Source organism: Aquarana catesbeiana, linkage group LG03, assembly GCF_042186555.1.
Source record: "Aquarana catesbeiana isolate 2022-GZ linkage group LG03, ASM4218655v1, whole genome shotgun sequence".
NCBI classification, from domain to species: domain Eukaryota; kingdom Metazoa; phylum Chordata; class Amphibia; order Anura; family Ranidae; genus Aquarana; species Aquarana catesbeiana.
In genome coordinates, this window is record NC_133326.1 from 166,656,637 (window position 1) to 166,683,709 (window position 27,073).

Sequence of the window (27,073 nt, forward strand, 5' to 3'; positions counted from 1 at the left end):
GAGCTGTTGGAAGACACCATTAAATCTAAAATGACCTGGGTAGAATCTATAGCAGCTAACACAAAAATATATAGCACTGACAAAGTTTGACAAGTGCATTAAAGTAAATTACTCTACAAAAATCATGTCATCCTATAATGAGCTGAAGACCAGGTTAATTTACAGAAAATAAAACACTCCCATATTTACAGCACTGTCACGGCTGCCAATATAAGAAAAGACACAAGATAATTAAATCAACTTAATTTCAGTCAGCAAATATCAAAATTTCAAGCAGAGGACTCAAAAGAGAAAGATCTGAAATTTTAATAGGCAGGTCTGGCCTGCCTACTGCTGAATGCAGCCAGTAAAAATGGAAAAATATGTAAGGATACACACACAGTATCATGCATGGGTCTACTCTGAGTGCTTCCTTCAATATTACTCCTCAGGAACAGTGAAAGGTTAATTGGCTGCTGACTACATTGGCTCTTGCATGCTTGGGATGCAGCTATAACCAATTGAGGGGTTATTGAGTTATAAATTGCTATGGATAGGGACTTTTAATAGCTTAATGTAGTTTAGAGTCCTACCTAATATTGTAGTACTATATACATATAGGAAAGAAATTCAAATGGTATTAATAGAGATAGGTAAAGAGAACTGTAAGATTCCAAACAGATAGGCTCGGTTCACACTGGGGCGACTTGTCAGGCGACCTAGTCGCCTGACAAGTCGCCTCCCGTTCTGTGCTATGGAACCGTTCTAATTGGAGCGACGCAAGTCGCTCCGACTTAGAAAAAGGTTCCTGTATTACTTTGGGGGCGACTTGGGGCGACTTGCATAGACTTCTATGCAGAAGTCGTCTCGCAAGTCGCCCCGCAGTCGTTTGCAGGTCGCCTCGCTGAGGCGACCTGCAAGTCGTGCCGCCCATGTGTGAACCGAGCCTTACTACTTTGAATGCCACTATTGGTGCAATAAATATTTGCAGCCTGTTCCCAGCTGCATTCTTACATTGAAACACTTTTTCATAGAAGTTTCCTAACATTTATGTATCAAAAACCTTGAAACAACTAAAATATTTTACCAATAGCAAACAGATTAGGCTAGGTTCAGGCACTAATGTACTGTAGCTAGAGTTTTAATAAATATTTCAAAATAGTATGTACAAAAAGGCTACATTTTAAGGATTCTAGACTGTAGAACCTAAAGTCTAGAAACTTTTACACCCATGCGTATTTTAACAAAGCTTGCATGTTGGTTGTGTTACTCTGTGATTTTCTATTTTAGATCCTCTAACACAACCCAAAGACTTATGTCTAAACTGTTCTTTCAAAGACAAAGAAATAGGCTGTCTCCAGGCAACTAGACTGAGATTGCCGTTCACAGCATCACAGACTCGTGCATTATTAAACCGTCACGACGACTTCGATAGGCCGGAGCACTGACTCCAGATTTGGAATGAAGATAGTGTGGTGGGTTTCCATGATCACCTTGTGAAGAAGTTCTTGGCCTTACTGAACTGTTAACCGACAAAGATGAAAAACTGTTGACTGGACTTGCAGGTTGCTGTGAGTCTGGAAATCTCTGTATACTTGACAAATAACTTCTTGCAGCTTCTGTGTTTAAGGGCTGTCCAAATGTCTGAAAGGATACATCTGGGAAGAACGTATGGTCCGCAACATAGTCTACTGGTGGAAGAATAAACTTTTGTTTTTCTTTATTGTTAAAATTGCCTAAACGAAGAGTGGCATTTTCATCTGCAGGTAGGACTTCAATTCTACTAGAGGGTGATATACCAGGGTTTTGTCTAATGTTTGAATTGACTGGCATTTTATCAGGAGGAACATCGATGCTATACCCATAAGATTTACTGGATGGACTAGCCAGATTTACTGGTGAATGAGGTTCACTGTTCAGACGTCTCATTGAAGATTTAGCACTCTCTTTATAAAGAGGAGGACTTCCATAATATGGTGGTGGAGGTTGCTTTTGACTGTATCCGTCATTAGTACCCTGATATGGTGGAGCACGTACTAGAGAATGTGTTTGCATACTGATTCCCAAATTATTCTCAATTAACCTAGCTGGACTAGAGCCTTTAGAAGGATGCCGTGAGGACGTGGCACTGACGTACATTGCATTCCTTGGAGAGGCCAGATCTGCCGAATGCCTAGAATTTTCAACCTGATTGTCATTTTCATTCTCACCTCCAGAAACATTGTCATACTGAGATGCATTTGACCCACGTTTATTTCCCATATCAGCAACCCTATTTCTGTGCTTAGCAGTCAAATTGCGGTCAGCCTGGACTGCAACATTATAGTCTGGTGGGTTTGCTTTTGCTTCACCCATGTGTTTCAGAAGAAGCTCTTTATTTCTAGACTCTGTAGGTACTTTCCATTTCGGAGTGACTTCCTTAGATGCACTGGAAGTTGCATTTGAGTTTTGGTTAGCAGCAGCATGATCATGGTATTTAATGTTGTCCTGAGACAACGTGTCGGGATGTGGAAACTTCTTATAATGCTGATGTTGTTTAGGTTGCTCTGTACGGAAATCAGCAGCTCCTCTTTTTGAGGACTTGACGGTAGACTTTTCAGTGGAATTCTTCATTCTCCTTTCTCCAGTTGGTGACACTTGCTGGGGTTTGTTCGGAGATGGTACTTTCTCAGGTTTTACTTGAGATGGAAGTTTGCTAGTATTCTTTTGCCCATTCATAATATGATTCATGTGTGCTGGTGGTGGTTCAGGAGGAACTTGACCCAGCGGCTTTTTGGGTAATTCTTCCTCTTTACCTAAAATAGAAGTATTAAAAAGTTTGTTATTAAAGCAGCAAATTGAGACAAACTGGATAAACTTGTTTGACTGTGCTGTTTCATGAAAACATTCTGATGCAGGTTACTCAACACAATTCTAATGATAGTTAAAAGCATTTCTAAATCAAAGCTTCCAACATAAAATTTCAAAACTATGTCTGATCACTGTAATTTAAATACACCAGGAGACACCAAATTAAAGGCAAACAGTAAAACACTCCAGAATTTTTTTTCCCCCAAAATTATGAATAGGGTGGGGAAAGATTAGAACTTATGTAGAGCTGTCCATGTCCCCATAACAGAGATTTGCAAGCACTTTTTATTCTTGTGACACATAAGAAATAAGGATAATGGGGTTTACCAGGAAATGAAGACAGACAGAAAAGCAAACCTCACAGGAATTCTAAAGCCTTTCACACACCACTATTTTTTTTATTCAAAAACTGACAGCTCAGGTCGGAGCCGCTGTACTAACAATCCAATATTGGTACAGCGATCTCCCCTGCTCTGCTATTGTGTTCTGGAGGCCCCCGCCTGCCAGAACACTCCGGTCAGCACTCTTAGCAATTGGCTGAGAACACTGATCAGGAGCTGGTCAGCAAACCTTTTTCGGTCATGAGCCTTCGACAGAAGCCTGCCGAATGGCCACCTTCTGTCGGACTGGCTGCCATACACACAGGCCAAAGGTCGGCTGGTTTCTATTGAACAGGCCGATGCTGGCCAACATTCAACCCATGTGTACTAGACTTTAGCTTTGCAATTTCCACTAAAAAGTATTTTACATTTCTGCCTCTGTCCCCACTGAAGAGGTTTCCAGTCACTCTCCGTCACTCTTATCCCATCACAATGACAGAAAATGAAGGAAAATTAGCTCAAGGGGACATAGGCAGCAATGAAAAACCCCCTCAATTATCATTCACTCATATATTTTCCAAATGTATTCAGAGAGTGAACTCCTGTTATGTCCTGATTTCTTGTCCAATGCAGCATCACAGTGTGTGGTGCCATTTAACTTTCTTTTGTTAAATTAACCTTATGTAGGCTGTAAAACACGCCTTAGGTCTAAATGATGATTCCAGTTACATCTTGTGTGTTATTATTCAACTTTTAGTTCAGTAAAAATACTGAAAAGAAAAACCCTCCCTACCTAACCCAAGATAAAATAAAACCAAATTTGTATTTCATCACACGCAGCGCACCATGTTCAACCACTTGTGATCCATATTAACTCGTGTTGGGTAAACTTCCAAGAGCACAGTGTAATAAACTGTGTACCCACTATTATGTTACTTTATGTAACATATCCACTGTATATCTTCTAAAATGGCACCATTGCTATTTGCAAAATTCTACTGGCAAGTCTTAATTCATAGGTTTCACATTCATGTAGTTCATTCAGTATGAAGAAACATGTTTAAAGGAGCAGTTTTTATCTTTACCTATTTTAGTTCCTCGGTGTATATACTCTTGCAAGCAATATGGCAGATTAACATTGGTTTACATGTGCTTAAATGTAAATCTGTCATAAAGCTTTCATTCTGGGCCATCAGAGGCTGCCACACAGAAATTACATCTTTACTTGACACAACCAAAAACTGCTGGCTTAGGAGACTCATTTAAAGCCTATGAGCACCCTAAAGCGAACCTGTTGCAATGATAAATGCAAAAACAAATGCAGTAAAAAGCCAACAGAATAAGCTGTCAGTGCATACCTATACATGCATATTCAATAAAATAGTGCAAAGTGGCCATGAAAAGACCAACTTTCTTATGGTCAACATGGGTTGCCAAACCATGACAATAGGTTCCTTGGGTACCAGGCCCTGTAATGAGTTTTTAGGGTGAAAAAAAAATCTGGGAAGCATTGCACTATCAAAGCAAACAGGTAAGGGCTCTAATCACAGCAGCCCACACACACTTCACTGTATACTTTCTCCCACTTTTTTTTTTTCTTCTGAAGTGTCACATCACAAAATGATGCTTCATTCAAGCTCATGTACAATGACATGCAGTGAAGTGTGGTGTGTTTCATAAAATGCAGCTTATCTATTTTTATACAAAGCACCACAACCCACCTCAACACAAATGTTATGGTGAGCACATGGCACACAGAAAACAATTGTGGCCTGGGTGCCCTTGCATTAGGCCTGCACCATTTTAAACAGAATGACTGACATAGAGTGAACAAGCACTAAACATATAAGCTGCCAGCAATTTACTGCATCTGTGCTATTAGTGAGGATGGCCCATGGTCTTTGCGTCTGAGGCTTTCTGTACTCCAGAGTCCAGGGGCTCTAGTGAGGGCACAGGATAAAAAAAGGAGAATGTAACACTGCTGCTAAAGACAGTGTGTGGGGTGAGTGCAAAACTTAAGAGAAGAGCAGAAAGAGGTGGTGCATGAGCCATGAGAATGATTGCGTGCAGGAAGGTTTAAGCACTATTGACAGGAAAGAGAAGGTTGTTTATTGCAAAGAAAAGCCAGGAGAAGAAGAGAAAAAGAAAAAACGGAAATATATTCACTGAGCATATGAAACTGGATTGAAGCAAGAAGGGTAGAAATTTACTTAAGTGTGAACAAAGCCTAAAGCCCACAGACCTATACAATGAATGTTTTCGTTTTGTGCAAAAATGAAAAAAGTACAGTATTAATAATCAGAAATACTCTGCACACCAGTGCATTAGGTCAGAAACATAGAATAGACAACCGCATATGATAAACCCATTGAGCAAAGGAGTGCGATGTACGTTGGCACTTAAAAATTCCAATCAAAAAGAGCTTTTCAGAGAAAATCATGAGAGAAGGTCAAAAATTGAATTGCTGTATAGAACACAACGGGTTACAAACCCCGTTGGTCAGTTTATAAGAGTTATCTCTATCAGGAGAGGAAGAATCCCCTTGCTAAGGTCTAGCTAAGTGAGCCTAATTCCATATTTCGGACAATGTTCATGTTATACCCATCAAATCATTTCCCCGCATCAATTACCTTTTGTACCACAATCCCCTCCCTTTAGAATGTAAGCTCTATGAGCAGGGATCTCCTCTCCCTTCTGTATTGAACTGTACTGTAATTGTGCTGTCCCCCCTCTACATTGTAAAGCGCTGCGTAAACTATTGGCGTTATATAAATCGTGTGTAATAATAATAATACCCAATCATTTATGGTGAAACATGGTGCCATTCTGCAGCCCCTAACTCTCAAACCAACCTCGTCTCTTACCTGAATTGAGGGGTTCTTTTTCACACAACATGTTATTAATTTATTTTTTTATTCAGGCTGTACATGGCTTTGCCCACACTGCTGTGTCATTCATTTACAGTCTTCCATAAATCTGTGAATGGAAGACTACAGCTCGGCAAAAGAACATGTACTTCTCATGTGTGGTTACATCCCTTCAATTATAATCCATTGATTACTTCCTCCAGCTCCATAGCCAAAGTTCCATACTACCATACAGACCTGGAGTTGGACAAATAGTCTGCAGGAGCCTGGGCACTGATGGCGGTTGCAATAAAGGCTGCAATACTAAAAATTAAATATAAAATGCACATTTTTCTTTTGACCACATGGATGCATTTATTTTTTTATTTATTTTATATGGAAGATGTTTTTAAAACCTATCTTCAAAAAAAAAAAAAAAAAAAAAAAAAAAAAAAAATTAGCCATAATCTGTATAGTTTTCAATTAGGTTAAAATTATGTGCATCCCCCATCCTATTTATAGAGATATATGCCTAGTTTTTCTGCTGTTGAATTATTCCCACATGTCCTTACCAAGTGACTGGTGGTACAGCTGCCCATCTTCACACCCCAACATGAGCATTGTGTTCCTGCTTAGTACAGCCTGCACATTGGAGTCCTGTTTATATGTACTCGCCATATGCCCACCCTTCTGTGCAGCTCTACTACATTCATTGCTACAAGTTTATCTATTACAAGGAGGGAGCTTAATCATAACCACAGACTGATCTCTCAATATTTCTGGTGATGTGTTTCTTTTTATTTATTAAGTATTATGATTTTTTTCTCCACAAGACGAAGTAGTAACGACAGTTGTCATAAGACTAGTGTGCTGTATGTAAAAATTAAAAGTTTAAATCGCTTGCATTTGGTTTTCCTTATTCTTCAGCATTGTGATGTCTTGCTCACACATATGGAATCACAGAGAATATTTGCATTTGCTATGTGTGCTTTGGTACCGTTGGGTCATCTGTGCAGAAAACTGAATCATTTAGCGTGTCCTTTCACAACTAAATGGGAGGAATCATTTGTTCAAAAGAGTGAGAAAAAAACATTAAGAGGAAACAGCACTCTTATAAAACAAAACCTTTTAATCTAATCCATCTTTGTCTTGGATGGTATTTAAATGTATGTCCCATTTGTTAATAATGTCACTCCTGCAGTTCTTCAGGAGTTTATGTTAAGCTTGCCTCCCATTCCAGAGTTTATGCTGATTCTGAAATTTAAATACCATGTGAAGTCAGATTTAACACCTGAACTCACAAATCCAGCAAGTCAGCGGGTAAAATTTAGAATAAAAGCTGGCCAATTACCTAGAACTCAAAGTTAGAGACGAGCTGGGTGTTTTTAAAATTTCAATAATTTACAAACTATTATTTTAACTACAAACACATGTTGAATGATGATTATAAAAATCTTACAACAAAGAATTTCAGAGGTTTGCTGTTCTGTGGTTGCATGTCCCCCTCTGGTGGTAATATACTGCTTAGCACCTGTATTGTTTTGCTTTAAAGCAATTTCCTACAGACCTTCATTAATTAGGGTTTAATTTTAGCGAGAATAGCTGATTCTTCTGCTTTGTTGCTTGATGTCAATGATGGATAAACAACGCGCACTCAGATTTCAAGAATGTAATAAGTTGTAAGTAAACAAATCGAATTTTAATGCACTAACGTTTTAACATTTGTGTGTTAAAGTTGTAATTTGCAGTCTACAACATTAAATTGAAATAGCGCAAAACTGAAAGGACTAAAACAGGGCAAATGCTTTAAAAGAAAGGTGCATGTTTTCGCTTTAACTGCGAGACAAAACTGTAGTGTATTAACAAGCCCTTGCTTTAAAAAATTCACTTCCTTAAGACTAAATGCTCCTTCAACTATCACAGCATGGATTAAGTCTAAAGAAAGGGCAGGCATTGCTTTATTTTAGTTAAATGTCATGAGAAAGCACCTGCTTTCTGTAGTGATAAAAAACTGACATCCTGCTGCAGCATTTAGCAGTCATTATAATAAAAAAATAATGTGCTGAAAACTGCCAGAGAAATCAAAGCCTCTTATGCCCGGTGGCTGCTGTGGGAATATGGTACTATAACAGAAAATGCCTACAACTACAGCAGAAAGTGTGAATATAGATTTCTACAGCACTGTGCAACAGAAGAAAGATTCTGGGAGATATAGAGCAGTGAATGTCAAAAGAAAACATTTTAGGCCACTTCAAAAACCGTTCCATTGTAGTCTACATTTTGCCCTGAAGATCATCCCAGGTGGGTTAGAAACAGAAGGCTGTTCAGTCTTTAATAAAGGTTAAAAGTTTGTTGTTTTGTGCTAACATCTTCTCAGGGAGCCCTATAAAAGTAAGATGAGTATGGCTTTTAACAACAGAAGCAACTCTTTGTAATGAGACATTACGTTTGATGTGGTACTTGTAAAGCTATGTAAGAGTATCTTGTGGTGTTTTCTATGCAGAGCAAATAATGCCTGATTTACAGAGTCACTGTGCCCATGTGTTCTAAGCAGAATAGAGCTACTCAGATGCTTGAAGGTGGTCATATTTTCAGAATATTCATTTGTTCTTGTACAATGCATACATTTACACATGACTGTATTCTATAGGTACAGCAGACAGACAACCACAATGACTTATCTCTACACCAAGATAATGGGATATTGGCTGTAAATATTCATTGCAGCCACTCTGGACGCTTTTTCTCCAACTGTCACTTCGAAAGATAGTCTGTCACAGCTGTATGCCCCCACAGATTGCCAGGCGATTCACATCAGAAACACAAAAGACAAGCCTACAAGAATGTATCATTTAAAATGTCTCCCACTCTCTACTCTTTTCCTCCTTTTTCTAGTCTGCTTTACTTTTCTGTCCTCTTACATGCCTGGATCAGGTACAACACTATCTATATTATGGCACAGCATTTTTTTAATACAACCTTTTCTAAGCACCCCACACATAAATCAGATCACATGCTAAGACAGCTGTCACGATCACTGTGACCTATGCTGCCTTTACATCTCACAACACCTCTCAACAGTCATGTATGTGCAAACCTGACCTTGAAATATAATTTTGTAAAGTTGTAAAATCTAATAAAAAACATATTGAAACAGAATACCAAATTTCACATAGGAAACTTGGACATTTGTGAACAGCTGTTTGTTAGAACGAAGGAAGCATGTATTACCATATGAAAAGGAACACAAATATGGGAGGGTTTTTGGAGGCACCAATACAAGCAAATAATGTAATAAAATATACAAACGTTTATTGCACAGTCAATTAAAAAACAATATCTGAATACAAATTCATACAACAGATACATATTTTGTGTCGAAAGGAAAGAGATCTCAATCTATCAGGAAAGCATTGGAATCCACAGAACGTGTATCTGTTGTTTGTATGAATTTTTATTCAGATATTGCATTGGTTTTTAATTAAGTGTGCAATAAACTTTTGCATATTTTATTACATTATTTGCTTGTATTAGTGCCTCCAAAATCCCTACCATAGTTTTGTTTCTTTGCCTAGTCCCGGAATGTGGCACCAGAAATATTGGGCAGTTTAGGCATTTCTGATAGATCTGATCTATTACCATATGAAAGCTTAAAGTGATTGTAAAAGGCTAAAGGGTTTTTTTTACTTTAATGCATTCTCTGCATTAAAGGTAAAAAAAAAAAAAAAAAAAAAAAGAAAAACACATTTTGAGTGCAGCTCCCTCGAGCGCCCCCAAATATTTATCTGAGTCTGACCAACCGCCCTGCTCTCTTTTTCCCTCCTTACTGGACTCAGTGAGAGCAGCAGGAACCATTGGCTCCTGCTGCTGTCAATCAGATCCAGTTACGAGGGAGTGGATAACAGGGCTGAGCCACACTGTGTGTTGTCAATAAATGTACACTTTGCAGCTTGTGATCGCACAAGAACCCCCTTAGCTTTCTAGGGGGGTTACTCAAAGGCAGGAGGTGCAAGGAATGACAGCTGGGGACCCAAGAAAATAGGATTGGTGCTGCTCTATGCAAAACCATTGCACAGAGCAGGTAAGTATAACAGGTTTGTTTTTTAAAAAAAAAAAGGAAGAAAGAAAAAATGTTACTTTTGCTGGGCCTAATGTTAGTGTTTGCTAAAGGCCTAATGAGGATTACTACACAGAAATAAATGGCTTCAGAGCAGGATTGTGAATGATCGTCAACATTACCAGCAATTTCTAGCTTTGGTTCAATCAAGTTATTATTACATAAAAGTCAAAGCATTTGGTCAAATATATGCATTGACACAAACACACAGGATATCGCATTCATTTCAGGGATGTTGCACTTTACAAACTGTACCCACTGGGTTGCTCTGTAGCACTGAACTTGTTGTCCAGTCTGTATTTACCATAATGGTGAAGACACACAATCTAATCTGTGTTTGCACACAGGTCATCTCTGAAGATGTAGGTATTTGCCTGTTGCACATTAATCCCTACATTCCTAATAAACTTAAATAGAAGTATCTGTAACAATTAAGAGGTGCACCGAAATTTCAGCAGTCAAAAAATATCGTCCGAAAACGGGTGCTGTACATTGCGGGGGTGTCATCCTGGCGGCTCTGTCCTCCCCTCCCTCCTCCTCTCCTCCCTCCTCCTCATGCAGAGCCGCAATCTCCCTGTCCCGCCTCCTGTAATAGACGGCACACTGATCCAATGCCGGGACATTACTGCGGCCGCCCCGGAAAGCTCCGTGACACAGGGAGATGGCAGCTCTGATCCGGGCACTGGTGAGGCTGCATCTGACGGGCACTGGTGAGGCTGCATTGATATCTTATATCATGTCTGCAGTCTCTGACCATCTCCTGCATCATGTCTGCTAGAGGTGCACCGAATGGAAATTTTGCTAATACTATTAGCAGTGTGTTTAAGTAAGAGATTGCAGACATGATACAAGAGATGGTTAGAGACTAGGGTTGTCCCGATACCGATACTAGTATCGGTATCGGCACCGATACCGAGCATTTGCCCAAGTACTTGTACTCGGGCAAATGCTCCCGATGCTTCCCCCGATACCTAGAGGACAGCTGTGATCGGCGCGTGGGGGAGTTACAAGATTCTCCCCCAGCGGCTTTCACCAGCTTTAGTGACAGACAGCGGTGATCGCTCACAGCTGACTGTCACTGCATCCTCCTCCGTGCCCCCTCCTTTCCTCTGTCCTTCTCAGCTGTCCCCTCCGTTCTGCTCTTATCTGTCCTTATCTGTCCCTCTCCGCTGTCCCCTAGTTCTGCTCTTATCTGTCCCCTCCATTCTGGTCTTATCTGTCCCCTCCGTTCTCCCCTTCAGTTCCTCCGTCCTCCCCCTCCTTCCTTTGTGTATGGATAGAGTCAGCTGACTCTGTCCATTCACATAACTGAAACATTGTAATCTTCTGTGATTACGATGTGTCAGTTTATGAATGGAGAGAAGCTGCGGTCTTCTCTCCATTCATTGTCAGTGCAGCTGACGCTGCAGAGAAAGGGACTGGGGATTCTCTATCCTCTGTCTCTTTCTCTGTCTCAAGGGGGAGATATCAGAGGTCTGTTAAGACCCCTGATATCTCACCAAAGCCCCCCAAAAGGGCTGATTAAAAAAAAAAAAAAAAACAATAAAGAATAAAAGAAATATTATTGTAAAAAATAAAAATTGTAAAAAAAAAAAAAATAACACACACATACAACGTTCACCCCCTCCCCCCCCCCCAAAAAAAGCAAGCACTGTTAAAAAAAAAAAAAAAAAAATGAAAAAAAAAACACTGTCACGTGACATTAAAAAAAAAGTATCGGTAATCGGTATCGGCGAGTACTTGAAAAAAAGTATCGGTACTTGTACTCGGTCCTAAAAAAGTGGTATCGGGACAACCCTATTAGAGACCGAGGACATGATACAAGAGATGGTTAGTGACAACAGACTGCATTTTTCTTGAGCTTTTCTTGCACTAAAGGTGCCATTAATGGCCAACAATAAATTCATATTAATTTTAATTGATGATATTAATTAAAATATAGAATATAATACAATTATATATAAAAATATAAATATTTTTTAAAAACGGTCATTTTCGGTTTTCAGCCAAGTGCACCCTGCATTTTCGGTACCAAAATTTCCATTCGGTGCACCCCTAGTAACAATGCCCTGCATTAATTATTACAATTAAGCAATTTATAATTATATATATTTCCACTACCAAAGCTAACAGGCTTTGTGAAACCTCTCTCTATTTTTGCCCTAATACTTCCTGTGTGCAGCAGTGGGGCTGTAGCTGGGGGAAGCAAAATTAGACTGAGTGAAGCTGAGAGCATCTTACAGACATGTATCCTCGTTTCCTAAGAGCCCTTTCACACTATTATTAGCGGCGTTTTACCGTTGGTATTCGGCCGCTAGCAGGGCAGTTTTACCCCCCGCTAGCGGCCGAGAAAGGGTTAAATACCACCGCAAAGCGCCTCTGCAGAGGCGCTTTGCCGGCGGTATAGCCGCGCCGTCCCATTGATTTCAATGGGCAGGAGCGGTATATACTCCGCTCCTTCACCGCTCCGAAGATGCTGCTAGCAGGACTTTTTTTACCGTCCTGCCAGCGCATTGCTCCAGTGTGAAAGCCCTCGGGGCTTTCACACTGGAATTAAGGCAGCGGCACTTCCAGGTCGGTTTGCAGGCGCTATTATTAGCGCAATAGCGCCTGCAAACCGCCCCAGTGTGAAAGGGCTCTTAGAGGTGTTTTTAACAAAAAATAGCAACACTGTTTGACCTGTGAAACTGCCTGCACAGTTGTTCTGTGCGAGTGAGGACAAGATCAAATGCTATTAGACTTTTTTCTCTAGGAAATAATTACCTATGATTAGCAGCTTCATCTAGTGGCCATAATGCTGCGTGCATTTCAGCAGCTATAAACTTACACACAGATCATACCTGACATCTCGTCTTTTACCAAATAGCTGTGATCACCAACAAACAGGCTGCTGATTACATCCAACCACCATGTAAACTTGGTGGCTCCTGTGCACGGTTTTGTGATTAGCCTGCTGGTCATATTCACAAGTCTATGGTGTCCCTCCTCAGCTGGCATCCCTTTCAGGGTCCATGTCCCTCCTCTTCCCCCCACCCTAGCGATCATTGTGTTTGCCGCCAATGTCCCCCTTAACCCGTCTCTCCCTTGACCCTCTTGCAGTGTCATCCGGCTCTTACTGGCTGTCATTTTGACAGTTGGGACTTGTAGGAGCAGCTGCTGTCAAACATGGATTCAGGAGAAATACAAACAAGTAATAATGTCCTCTGTATTTCTTCTGAATCACCTCAGAGCAGTGTTTACAAACACTGCTCAGACAAGATTTAGAAAAACAACAAAACCAAAATTATTCATGTGAAAACTGTGGTGCACATTGCTCATTACTGTATTGGTTGCATTGGGGATGCACTGTAACACACTGCGGTACATGCTGCTGTTGTGGTAACATGGAGCGAAAGACCTGATTTACTGCATGTTACAGCAAAACTAAGTGTGTAATGGTTCCTTAGGAGCTTCACTTGGGTATAATGCTAAAAAAAAAGGAAGCAGTAAACCCCTTTCACATATTTCCAAAGCATCCTATTGCTTCACCACATGCATGTTAGAGATGTTCTTAATAATATACACGCTAGGCGGAAAATGAACCAAAAAACAAAAAGAAAAACACAGCTGCTGTACTCAAAGTGCCAAACAAGCACTCAATACTAACACCAATACATTTTATACAGCGCTACGTGCAATGCCTCTTGAGAAAGTCAGGATGAAACACCGCCTTGAGGAGGGCCAGGAAGTAATCCCACACAGTACACCCGAAAGTGACATTATATACTCCCGGGAAGGAGCAGGAAGGGACTGCTCGGCATGAAAAACTTTGGAGTAGGTACCTGGGGATTTTATGAAAAATAAAGGTTTTACACTATAGCGGTCTCCCTTTATTCCCTTCCCTATGTGGCTGGAATACAAGTAAAAGGGGAGTGAATTGGTTGACCCTGGTGGAAGTGGATTGTGCCAAATAAAACCTGTACAACAAGCGCATTATAACTTGCCTATAGTGGGTGGTCATATATATTTTGTGCATTCTCTATGTTGGTGGTGGAGGATCACTGGAGCACAATATTACGACTGCACTGGTGTTCTTTGAAGAATGTGCATGGAAACATCTGCACAAAAGTGACTGCATGGACACTTTGAGGCCACAGAGCCAGAACTTGTGAAAAATAGTGCCACAAGATCACTAAGTGTGGACATTTAAAAATGTTGTACAGACTGGGAAGTTTTTTTCTAGCATTGCACGTAGCGCTGTATAAAATTTATTGGTGTTAGTAATGTTGTCACTTTGCCCTGAATGTGCATGTGAGGTGTGTGAAAATATAGTTCCGATATACATTTGAGCAATGATCATGGGATGTAAAAATCAGTAGCATAATCTTTTAATTCTATAGGTTATGTGCTTTTAAAACAAATATATGGTTCGGGGGTCTTTTATTAGCCATTAAGGTCGTAAGTAGAAAAACAGTGGAAAAGAGCAAAAAAAAATTTAAAAAAAGTGAAAACAAGAATTATCTGGATACCTGATGCGGGTAGCAGATCCGGCAGTGAAATAGTTAAAGGGATTACCAGCCATACTGAACGTCACACTACTGACATCAAATCAGCAATTCCTAACAATTTTTGCTAAAACCAAAATGAACTGCTGGCACTCATACAAGAAGCAGCCAAGGGAAATAAGCTCTCTGGTGGTAAAAACACATTTCAAACACGTTCCTGTAACACATGAAATGTTTAAATAGATTTTTGAAAGGTGTGCGACATATGGCAAGAAGCACAGAGCTATGGTGCTAAGCAGCAGTGTTAGAGCGTTACTTTATGAAGTGTGAACTTGACTTGGAATCTAGGTGCTTAGCAGCCGTGAAGCCTGTGATATAGTTAGGTCGAATACGGTGATAAATACCACACTCCTATCTCAACAATATGAAAGGCAAAAGAAAAATAGCAGCACTAACATATAACTCAATTTAACCCCAAAGAAATATATTGCATCCTTCTGCAAACTACCCCCACGCCTCAGAAAAATGGACTGAATTGATATTATGAGAAGACAGCCAATCTGTTTACTAGAAGCAACAATACATCACTGCATTCACTGTAAAATGAGACGTTGAAAATTAGTTCTCCCACAAATCATGTAACTTGAGCACTTAGATAAAAACGTACACCAATTGACACAGAACACCAACCCTTAGGCATTAAAGATTTCTAGGCAAAACAGGTTGGACTATCTTCTAAACTCTGGTCTCCAAATAGAAGTCAGAAGTGAAAGTTAATGAGGTATTTAGATAACTGGAAAAAAAGTGGGAGTGTTGCCTTAAAGAGGAAGTCCACCTAATCCACCTAAAAAAAAAAATATTAAAAGCCAGCAGCTACAAATACTGCAGCTGCTGACTTTTAATAAATGGCCACTTACCTGTCCCAGGGTCCAGCGATGTCGGCAGCCGACGCCGATAACCCGCTCGATTCTCGGCAGCTGCCGCCGCCATCCTAGGTGAGGAAATCAGGAAGTGAAGCGTTGCGGCTTCACTTCCCGGTTCCCTACTGCGCATGCGCGAGTCGCGCATCGTAGCTGGTCCCCGTTATCTCCTGGGACCTGTGTGTTTCCCAAAAGACAGCGCGGAGGGACAGGAAGAGGCATAGACTCCCGTGGGAGTCTATGCCGGAAGTGGATGCAAATACCTGTCTTTGACAGGTATCTGCACCCCCCTGAAAATTCCATTTTTGTGTGGAACTCCGCTTTAAATTTCCATTTAAACATTAGCTTACATTTCTCAATTTCATCTAGAAAAAAACTACATAAATGTGACTTGGCTGCTAGAATCAATAATTCTAATTGGCACATGCTTTATTTTAAATGAACATAAAACTTACTTTTACTGCAAAAGCAATACACGTTTTTCTCTGTTTATAAGCACATACACACATTGCTGTACTTTAATAAATAAAACAGGGAACATATGAAGATAGTTTGAACACTACTATGTTTTTTTTCACATTTCCCTGGCACCAAGATCAGTTGCTGACTAGAAGGCCACAGGATGGCACTAAAGTTCATTTTAACAGCAGCTTTACTGCTGTTTGCACAATGCCAAATCTAAGGAATGAAATGAGGCAAGCCTCTCTAAAAACTCAATCATCTTGAATATTTTACCAACAGAAATTCCAACAAATCTCTCATAACTAGAATTACAAATTAGAAAGTGTGCTTGTTTCTTGAACAGCTAATTCAGAATGGTGTTTTATATAAAGTAGCAGTAAACTCAAATTCAATGATCTTTAGTTTGCTAAAACACTGTGGGGTTGATTTACTAAAAGTGCAAAATCTGGTGCATCTCTGCATAGAAACCTATCGGCTATCAGGTTTCATGGCTAAAGCTTAATTGAACAAGCTGAAATTAGAAGCTGATTGGCCACCATGCACAGCTGCACCAGATTCAGAGTGCTCCAGTTTTAGTAAATCTCCCCCTATATATCATACAATGGCCATTTTTTCCCATTTACTTTTTTGAAAAACTGGATTTTTGTCTTAACTGTAAAATCAGTTTCTTGTTGTACATCACAGGACACAGGGAGTTAAAGCGTTTGTTACTCCAACATTTAACATTCCTGATATGTGCTTGATGTACCATGTACTTGTATGAAAAAATTGGATTTTTGTACCCACAGTAAAATCCATTTCTCTGAGTTTATCAACGGACACAACGCCTCCTTAATCTTGACCATTGGGTTATATCGCCTCGGCAGGAGTAGGACTAGGCAGAACAATAAAAACCTGGCTACGCCCCATGGGCTGTCTTCAGTCAGTATATAACCCTCTCCCTGCTCTAGGTATTCAGTTTAGTAGCAAGCAGTAAAAGAAGTATCAAACTCCATAGAGGGGTGGGTGCTGTGATCGATGTACAAAATTCCCAAATTCTCTTTCGTTCATCGACAGACACAGTGCCTCCTTAATCTTGACCACTGGGACGTCCAAAAGCAGTGCCAAAGAAAAATGAGGGGTGCGCAAAATAACCCAAGGCTAACCACAAGAACTCTAACCAGGACACAGGAGTCTTAACTGGCTCACAGGAGTCCCAAATGAAATAAAACATTTTTAAGAAAAATCACCCCTCAAGAGGGAACCCCCTCTTAAACAGCAGCCTGTTTAAGAGGGGGTTCCTTGCGGCCAAAAGAAGCATCCGCAGATGCCAAAATATCTACTTTATCGAATTTAGCGAAGGTATGCACTGATGACCAAGTGGCCGCCTTGCAAACCTGTGATATTGATGCTTGATGACGGAAGGCCCAAGAAGTACTAAGCGCCCGAGTAGAATGCAACGCGACAGGGAAAGGAGGAACCTAACCCTTAATAGAATAGGCCTTAGTCACAGTGTCTGATCCATCTGGAGATGGTTGCCGAGGAAACGGCCAGCCCTTTCCTTGGTCCCTGTGTAATCAAAAAAAAAAAGCGAGTCTGACCTCCGGAAAGGACTCGGTGGCTGCCAGATACACTCGAATCGCACAAACCACATCCAAGGTATGCAAAGCAAATTCCTTGAGAAGAGCTGGCTTGGGATACAAGGACGGCAACACAATGTCCTCATTCAAAGTCAGAGACAACCTTGGGCAGAAAAGATGGGCAGGGATGAAGAACCACTTTATCCCTATGAGGTACTAAACAGGGACTATGACACAATAATGCTGCCAACTCTGAAATCCTCCGAGCCAAGGTAATAGCCACCAAGAATGCCACCTTCTGGGATAACGTAGAGGGAATCTCACGAATATTCTCGAATTGATGTATCTGGAGAACCGATAGCACCAAGTTTAAATCCCATGGTGGCAAAAGAGACCGTACAGGTGGAGCCACATGCCAGACTCCTTGAATGAAGGTACGAACTAAAGAGTGAGTGGTTACGGGTCGCTGAAAGAAGACTGCTAAAGCAGACACCTAGCCCTTGATGGTGCTCAAAGCCAACTTCTGCCAACGCCCCGTTGAAGAAAAGCTAAGATCCGAGCCACAGAAAAGGATTGAGGATGAATGCCAATCGACTCACACCAAGAAATGAACGCTTTCCACGTACAATGGTATATCTTACTAGGAGTGGACTACCTCACCTTCACCATAGTAGGCATCACTAATCCTGACAGACCTCTATCTCTTAGTACCTGGCTTTCAATGACTAGGCCCTCAGCACAACTGGTCCTCTTTGAGAGGTAGCTTCCAAGGGACGACTATGGCCACCAGAAGACTCCCCCCCCCCCCCCCCCCCGGTCCTTCGCAGACAACGCAGAAGAGGAAGGTGTTTGCCCCGCAGTGGCACTAGGGCGACTGCGGCGTCTACCAGAGGAACCAGCGAGATTGCTACCAGCCTCAGTTACTTCCTGCTGAACTGAACCTGCTGAAGGGGCCGACGTTTACGAAAAACTACTAAACTGGTCCGCATTCCCTCCAGAGTCAGACCCGGGTAACACAATTTCCTGGACGGGGCTAGAGGGGACCTTGGGTAGTTTGGACATCACTCAAACTTTTACAGGAATTATACCCATACAAGGAGACACAGGGCCCCCCCGAAGTGGACGAATTCTGTGCCCCTTCCTTGGTACCCCTAAAAGGTTCAATTCGTGGACCCCCTTAATGCTCACGAAGGTCCATGAATCTGGAAACCAGTGAAGATGTCCCCCCACCCCAGCAATCGGTGAGGGCAGACCTTCATGCTGAAAGAGTCTTGTCAGTGGATCCAGAGAAGCCTGCTCTAGGCTTACCAGACCAAGATTGCTTGGAACTTCCCAGGGAAGACTTGAGAGATCTGTTTCCTTTATCTGCAGTCCCAGGAGCCCGGAAGAATTTCTTATGGGCTGAGAAGGAAGGCCCCCATCTGCGACAAGGCTCCTCCCCTTTGCTAGATTGAGGCAGGAAGGTACTCTTCTCCCCTGTGACACCCTTAATGATGTTATCCAGGGTAGCCCCAAACAGGCAGTCGCCTTGAAAGGGCAGATCAATGAGAGCCTTTTTAGAGGCTTGGTCTGCCGACCAATTTTTAAGCCACAGCACACGTCTAATTACCACTGTTGAAACAGAAAGCTTGGACAGCACAGGAGCTGCAGCCAAGGCTGCATCACAAATGTACTGCAGCCCATGGACCAAATGGTTCGCTAAATCAACATAACCAGAGGGAACCTGCTTCACTACCCAGAACCTGGCGCAAAAGCTTGGCCCATTCAGTTAGGGTCTGCGACACCAGGGCCGAGGCCAAGACTGGACGTAATGCCGACCCAGCCATAGTAAACATGCTGCATGCCACAGCCTCCGCTTTCCTGTCAGCCAGGTCCTTAAAGGATGGGGATTCCTCTACTGGGATCATGGTTGCTTTATTCAACCTGGAAACAGGAGGGTCCACCACTGGTGGGGTAGTCCACTTTTTTAAAAGCGATTCTTCAAAGGGGTAGCGTACTGAGAAACGTTTGGGGACTACTAAGCGTGACTTAGGTTTACCTATAAGGAATGGGAAACAACCAATCAAAATAAGACAGATAAGGCAACCCCTTTGGTGTGCGAGGTGACTTATGCGTACCAAAGGACACAGCCACATCTGTGGCCCGGTCAGCCACATCCTCCATCTTTAGAGTCTCCCCCATTGCAGTAACAAGTCCGTCCACCAGCACTTTTTCACTCGCTGGTGAGACCGCAGAGGACTCATCCTATCGGATGGGTCAGGGGGCGAGATATTAAACCCACTGGACGAGCCAAGTCCCTGGCGGCATCAGGCTCAGAATCAGATGAGACAGACTGAGCAGGGAAAGGCGGAGGACGTTTCCTCCTGGGTCTTTGCCCACATGCTACTTCCACCCGGGATACCAATGACTCAAGGGACCACGGTCAGCGCAACCATGGGAAGCTGGGGTTCCAAGGGACCTGCCACCTCCATGAGAGGGTCAGTGGGTGAGATGTGACCCTGAGGCTCCATAGGAAAGAAGACCCTGTAGTACAAAAAGAATCTTTGGCACCACCAAGGGACACCCCAACAGCCAGGGTACCCATCAGCAGAGAGGAAGATACACAAGGACCTCCAACGACTCACCCTCCCAGCCGGAAGTAGTGCCATAATTCGGAGCCAGCAAACACTAATGGTTGGCATCTATTTCATCCATCCTGGGCAAGAAGAGAGGAGGAAGAGGAGGAGCCCTGGCAACTCCACAACGCTCCAGCCGTCTCCTTAGACTAAGGAAAAATGGCTGCCGTGATGTCATTGGTTACACAAACATGGCCGATGGCCCGAGACCAGCCAAACAAAGGAAAAATGGCTGCCGTGATGTCACCGGACCGCACAAAAATGGCCGCCAGTCGTTTGACATGCTGAAGCATGCTGCCAGGATCCTCTGTGCCTTTAACATCGTTACACCCTCTGCAAGGGGACCCCCCTCCAAAAAGGTACTGTACTCCACCAGGCCGGGTTGACATTTAAGGGGACAACGCTGTGTACTCTGCACCGCTGCGATCTCAGCACTGGGACCCCCAAACTACACACTACATCACATTGCACACAGGGCATGCACCAGGTCCGACCATCCCTGGAGGGTACCGCATCCACCCCAAACTGCACAAAGGAGGAGTGGGGGGGACTGTACTTATCGATCCATGGTGTGGGTGACCCTCCAGACAGATCTCCTCACCACCGAAGTGGGGGGCTGTTGGCCAAGGGACCGCTGCGACTTGGACCAGAGCCCGTTCATATGCGACCCTGCGAGATGTTTAACTCGCGGTCCAGCCTCCGTCCATTGAGGCTATGTCACGGCCAACCTAGAGTGTAGCTGCGGTCTGCACGCGCTCGCTGGCTGGACTGGGGAGACCAATGGATCTAGATTATCAAACCCGTCACCCAGCCCAGCAGTTGATTGTAGATCTTCCAGGAGAAAATGCATGGAAGAAAGACAAAAAGCTAAATTTGCTAGGACCAAAAGATCCCAGCAAGGAGCTAGGTCCTTACTCCTGACTAGACAGAAATAAACTGAATACCTAGAGTAGAAGGGGGGTTATATATTGACTGACAACCCCTGGGCGCAGCCAGGTGTTTTTTGTTCTGCCTAGTCCTAATCCTGCGGAGGCGATATAACTCAATGGTCAAGGTTAAGGAGGCGCTGTGTCCGTCGATGAACAAAAGAGAAAGTATCCAGTTCGCTTTGCATTACTTCCTATGTGTGAAATCGCTGGTGTTCCTGCTAGTCGTCCTGCTTTCTTAATAAAAACTGACCACATTAAGCAGGAGAGCACACCGTGGTCAGTACTCTATGCTGGGAACTCCATTGATCAAACTTGTCATGACACATCTCCCCTGCACAGCCTTCCACTGGGAAGTTCAGTGCCCTGCTGCTTCTCCTCCCCCCAGCTCGTATGCAGCTAGGAACATATGGAACAGAGGAGTGCAATACTTCTTAAAAAAAAAAAAAAAAAAAAAAAGAAAAAAACAGATATTTATTTTTTTTTATTATCTACACACAAATGTTTTGCCATTCATCTCATCTCTATTTCAAATTGAATGGGTTGTTTTACAATATAATAATTTCCAACCACTTAAAATCTTTAAAAACTGGGTTATGCAGCTCCCATCAAGTGATTGGACATTGGCAAATCAAGCAAAGCTGCAAGTCAGCCTTGCATAACCCCTCCCACTCCCAGCCTGCTTCGGTTTTGTAGCAAGCAGTGTAGCGTTGATCACAGAAAGGGGGGGGGTGGTCATCTGTCCGGTGATGTACTCTAGGAAACATATTTTACAGATAACTAGTTGCAGTCTCACAGGAGCCCATACGGGGGGGGGGGGGGGGGGGGGGACGGGACGGGACATACCCTGCACAATTTCTCTGGAAGAGAATCAGACTCTTGATGGTACTCATGCCCAAATTCTGCTACAGGCCATCCCACCCCCTTTCTAGGATGGAACTTTCTTTCCATGCACCAAGCAAAGTCTTCCAGGTGCGATGGTAGAACTTGCGGAAGGTCGATTTTCTAGCTTTAAAAAGTGTAGGGATGACAGCATCTGGAAGGACTCCTTCCTTCAGTACATGGGCTTCAACAGCCATCCTGTTAAGCCAGCAAACAAGAAGGTGGAAAAATAGGATTTTTATAACAGCTTACCTGTAAAATCCTTTTCTTGGAGTACATCATGGGACACAGAGCCATAGTTATTAACTTAATGGGTATATAGGCACCTTCAGGTGATGGACACTGGTATACCCAATACAGGAAGTTCACTCCCCTATATAACCCCTCCTCCTTTCAGGAGAACCTCAGTTTTTGTACCAAAGCAATATATCTAAAACCCAAAAGAGGGGAGGGACCTCTGTGTCCCACGATTTACTCCCAGAAAGGGATTTTACAGGTAAGCTGTAATAAAAAACCTACTTTCTTTATCATACATGATGGGACACAGAGCCATAGTTATTAACTTAATGGGACATCCCATAGCAATGCTATTTGAGGGGAGGGAGAGACAACCCGTAGGGTACCCCCAGACTTGAGGACTTATACTGCTGCCTGCAGCACACTGCGCCCGAAGGCGATATCCTCATGCCTCCGTACATCCACCTGATAAAATTTGGTGAATGTATGTACTAAAGACCAAGTTGCAGCCTTACAGATCTGAGCCATGGAGGTATGGTGACGCACTGCCCAGGAAGCACTAACCGTCCTGGTAGAGTGCACCTTGACTTGAAAAGGGGAATCTTATCCCTTAAATCATAAGTCCGAATTATAACTTGCCGAATCCACTTAGCGACAGTGGATTTCGAAGCTGCCTGTCCTTTCTTAGAACCCTCTGGCAGAATAAAAAAAAGACATCAGTCTTCTTAATCTGAGCAGTCGTCTTTAGATAAACTTTGACCGCTCTCACCACATCAAGACAATGTAGTGACTTTTCTTCCCTGGAACATGGCTTTGGAAAAAACAATGGCAGGACAATATCTTGGTTCAGGTGAAAACCTGAGACCACTTTTGGCAAAAAATCTGGACAAGGGCATAACACCACTCTGTCCTCATGAATAATCAAGTATGGCTCTTTACAAGAAAGAGCAGCAAATTCCGAAACCCTCCTTGCTGAGGATATAGCAACCAAGAACACCAGCTTCCTTGTCAGAAGGACTAAGGGAATATGCTGTATTGTTTCAAATGGCTGTTTTTGTAACTGACAAAACTAAGTTCAAGTCCCAAGGGTTCAAAGGTGATCTAACTGGCGGATTAATCCGCATCACCCCTTGCATAATACCCCAGACTAAAGAATGTGTAGCAAGCGGTCTTTGAAATAAGACAGTACTCAAGGCCAAAGTCAAACTCTACCCCCAATTGTAGAAAGGCAAGAATTCTGCCTATGATATATCTCCGAGGGTGCCAACCCTTGGATTCACACTAGGAAACATAAGCCCTCCAGACTCTATAAGTTATAGTTCTGGAAGCTGGTTTCCTTGCATTAAAGTAGAGATAACTGACCCGGAAAGCCCACGTTTCTTCAGAATGTGGGTTTCAATAGCCAAGCTGTTAAATTTAGCGTTCGTAAAGTAGGATGGAAGAGAGTAGGTCTGGCCGTAGTGGAAGGGACCATGGATCCCCCACCGCCATCTTTACGATTTCTGCATACCATGACCTTCTGGGCCATGCTGGTGCTACCAGAATTACCGGCTTTCTTTCCAGCTTGATCCTGCAAAGAAGTTGAGGCAACAACTGAATAGGAGGAAATGCATAGATCAGTGAGAACTGATCCCACGGGGTCACCAACGCATCTATTCCGCATGCGAGTGGATCCCTTGCCCTGGACACGATGTTGACTAACTTCATGCTGAATCTGGACGCTAGAAGATCTATGTGCGGAGTCCCCCATCTTTGGCAAACAGCCCGAAAAATGTCAGGGTGAAGAGACCATCCCCCGGGAATAACTGCTGGCGACTCAGGTAGTCCGCCTTACAATTCTCTACTCCCGGAATGTAGACTGCCGACAGGCACGGAACATTCCTTTCTGCCCAAGTTAGAATATGGTTCACCTCTGTCTGCAAGACTCTTGGCGCCCCCTTGGCGATTGATATAGGCCACCGCTGTGGCATTGTCGGATTGGATCCTGACAGGAGAATACCGTAACCTGGAAGTCCAGGCCTTCAGAGCCAGACGCACTACCCGAATCTCTAGGATATTAATGGGCAAGGCTCTTTCAGTTCTTGACCACTGTCCTTGGACAGTTGTTTTCTCTAGTACTGCTCCCCAGCCTGAAAGGCTGGCATCTTTCATTACCACTTTCCAGATAACTGGTCAGATAACTGGTCTGAAGGATTTCCTTTTCAGCAGATTCTGGGATAGTAACCACAAATTGAGGCTTTGAAACAACCTTGGGGACAGCCACATTGGCAAGTGGATCGCTTTGTTCCAAGCAGATAGAATACTGTTTTGCAACAGTCTTGAATGAAATTGGGCATAGGGAACTGTTCAAATGAAGCCACCATCTTTCCTAACAACCTCATGCAAAGGCAAATGGAGGGATCTCCTTTCAACCTGACCATCTGCACCAACTCTCTTTTCTCTTTTTTCTGGGCTGCATTTATGATGAGACCCAAATACTCTAGCTTTCTTAGCGGTTTTAAGTAAGACTTTTCTAGGTTGAGAAACCAACCCAGATTTTTCAGGTAATTGGTTGTAATGCGTACACTTTGCTCCAAACAAGCCCCCGATTGGTCTATTAGCAATAGATTGTCTAGGTACGCCAAGACTGTGCCCTTAACCTGGCTAGAGGTGGGGCCAGTACTTGTGAACACCCGGGGTGCTGTGGCTAGCCCGAAGGGGCAAGGCTACAAACTGAAAGTGCTGCTGTTCTACTTCGAACCACAGAAACCTTTGGTGAGCGGAAAATATAGGGACATGCAGATATGCATCCCTGATGTCGATAGATGCTAGAAGTTCTCCTCCTTGTTGGATAGAAACTACTGACCTGATGCATAAGGAATGGATCTTCAGGAACTGATTCTTTAGATCTAGAATGGGTCTGACATCTCCATTCAGTTTTGGTACCGTAAATAGGTTTGAATAAGACCCCAAACCTTGCTCTTTTGTGGGGATCTGTATGATCACCCCCTGAGCTAGTAATCAGTCTAATGCCTGAAACAGAGATTGTCTTTTCCCTGGATCTTTGGGAATGTTTGATCTCAGAAAACGAGACGGCAGAAACTCCCAAAATTCTAGTTTGAATCCTAGAGACACCGTGGAGATGACCCATCTGTCTTGAATTTCCTCTTGCCAGACTTCTGAGTATTGCAGAAGTCTTCCCCCCCACTCTGGTGAGGGGGGGCGCCTCTTCATAATGAGGCTTTAGTATTCTTTGCAGATTTCCAGCCCCAGGTCTTTTTCTGTGCCTGGGCCTGACCCTGAGGCTTTCCTCTAGAGTCTGATGGCGGATGCTCCTGGCGCAGGGGAAATAGTCTGTTTGAATGAAGGACGTTTATACTTTCTTTTGACTGGCAAAAGAGTACTCTTCCCACTATAAATCGTTTGGATGTATTTATCCAAATCCTCCCCAAATAGTCGATCCCCATGAAAAGAGAAACTAGTCAGAAGCCTTTTGCAAGGTGCTTCGGCTGACCAATTTTTTACCACGGGTCCTACGCATGTGTACTAGCACAAGTGCAAGGGACGCCTGGTGAATAGAATCTTTCATGGCGTCTATGGCAAAACATAGCACCTTTGGTAGTTCAGCCAAATCGCGGGCCTGTTGTGCAGGGACCTCTTTAAGGACCTGTCCAAATTGGTCCCTTAGGGAATGTCTATTGCCGCAACTGCAGGCTGAATTAACGCACCTACCAAAGAAAAAGCGGATTTTAACAGAAATTCCAATCTTTTATCAGTTGGATCTTTAAGCATTTGTCATTGTCTACTGGACAAGTTAGGCTACCTTCCATCTTTTGGTGAATTTCTCCTCCATGGGATAGATTGCTGTGAATCTCTTTGGAGGGAGAAAATGCTCATCTGGGTGATCCCATTCAGTATAAATAAGCTTTTCTAATAATGCATGTACAGGAAACGCATGAAAAGGCTGTGAACGTTTTAAGGAACCTAAAGAAGAAACAGAACTATCAGCTGACTCTGCTAGATGTAGCTTGAAAGAGGCACAAACCATCTCTGTAAGAGATTGTATCAGCAATTTCTCAGATTGCGAGGCTGAAAAAGTTAATCTACCATTGTTTCCTCTGCAGAGGAGTAATCGGTTTTCCCTTCTTCCTGATCCCCTGAGGGTAACCCCTCATCCTCTACCCACTGTTCCCTTGGTAAGGGGTCTGAGGTGGGGGATCTAACACGCTTCCTATCCTTTTGGATAGCGGATGCGATTAAAGGCGCTAATCTTCCTTCTAGGCCCTGCAGGGCAGAGGAAAATGCAACTTCAGTCACATATACAGGGGCTGAAGTGTGAGAAGCAGTTGCACCACCAATTGGTCCCAATGACTCACCCTGGCTTGCCATATCTGTTATCTCAGGAAAGGGTGAGAGTGTGGAGACACGACTGTAGTTCCCAGCGCCTGGGGGTGGAATTTTTGGTACCTTTGGGGTGTCTTTTTTGGGAGGCATAGTGCTGAGCACAAAAAAACAGAGGCACTATGTAAATGCACAACTCGCTGAGCAAAATAGTTTAGCAAAAGAAAATGCTAATAAAGTTCAGCTTTTAGTTGTTATCAAATGTTATTTCCTCTACTGGAAATGCCTGCATCCCTTACTTGCCCCCCAGCGCTCGCGTCCTGTGTGTCCACTGCAGCTGCGTGCGTCTGTCTCTGTCCCCAGCGCCTGCGCCGCGTGCTCGTGTACTGCACATGACGCCGCGCCTTAGCCACGCCCCCTCCGTCAATCAAAGTCTCCCCTCTGTTTTTGATTAGCCCTAGTCCGTGCACGGGCAGACGACTGACACGCTCTTTGAGCGAGAGGGGGGCAAGGGAGGGCTGGGCAGCGGGAGTTTTAAAAAACCTTCTGTGGGGAA

General features: G+C 43.1%; 1 protein-coding gene across 5 annotated transcripts in view; it reads right to left on the reverse strand.

Annotated features, from left to right (window-relative positions):
• Nucleotides 1–840: 840 nt before the first annotated feature.
• USP6NL (USP6 N-terminal like) overlaps nucleotides 841–27,073 on the reverse strand; it is a 278,511-nt gene continuing 252,278 nt past the window's right edge. For 3 of the 5 annotated variants that reach the window (XM_073619484.1, XM_073619483.1, XM_073619480.1), the window contains one exon: nucleotides 841–2,774. In XM_073619484.1, the coding sequence (XP_073475585.1) occupies nucleotides 1,363–2,774 (1,412 nt within the window). In that variant the 3' untranslated portion in view covers nucleotides 841–1,362. The remainder of the gene's footprint in view (nucleotides 2,775–27,073) is intronic. The other 2 variants (XM_073619485.1, XM_073619482.1) reach the window with 2 other exon arrangements.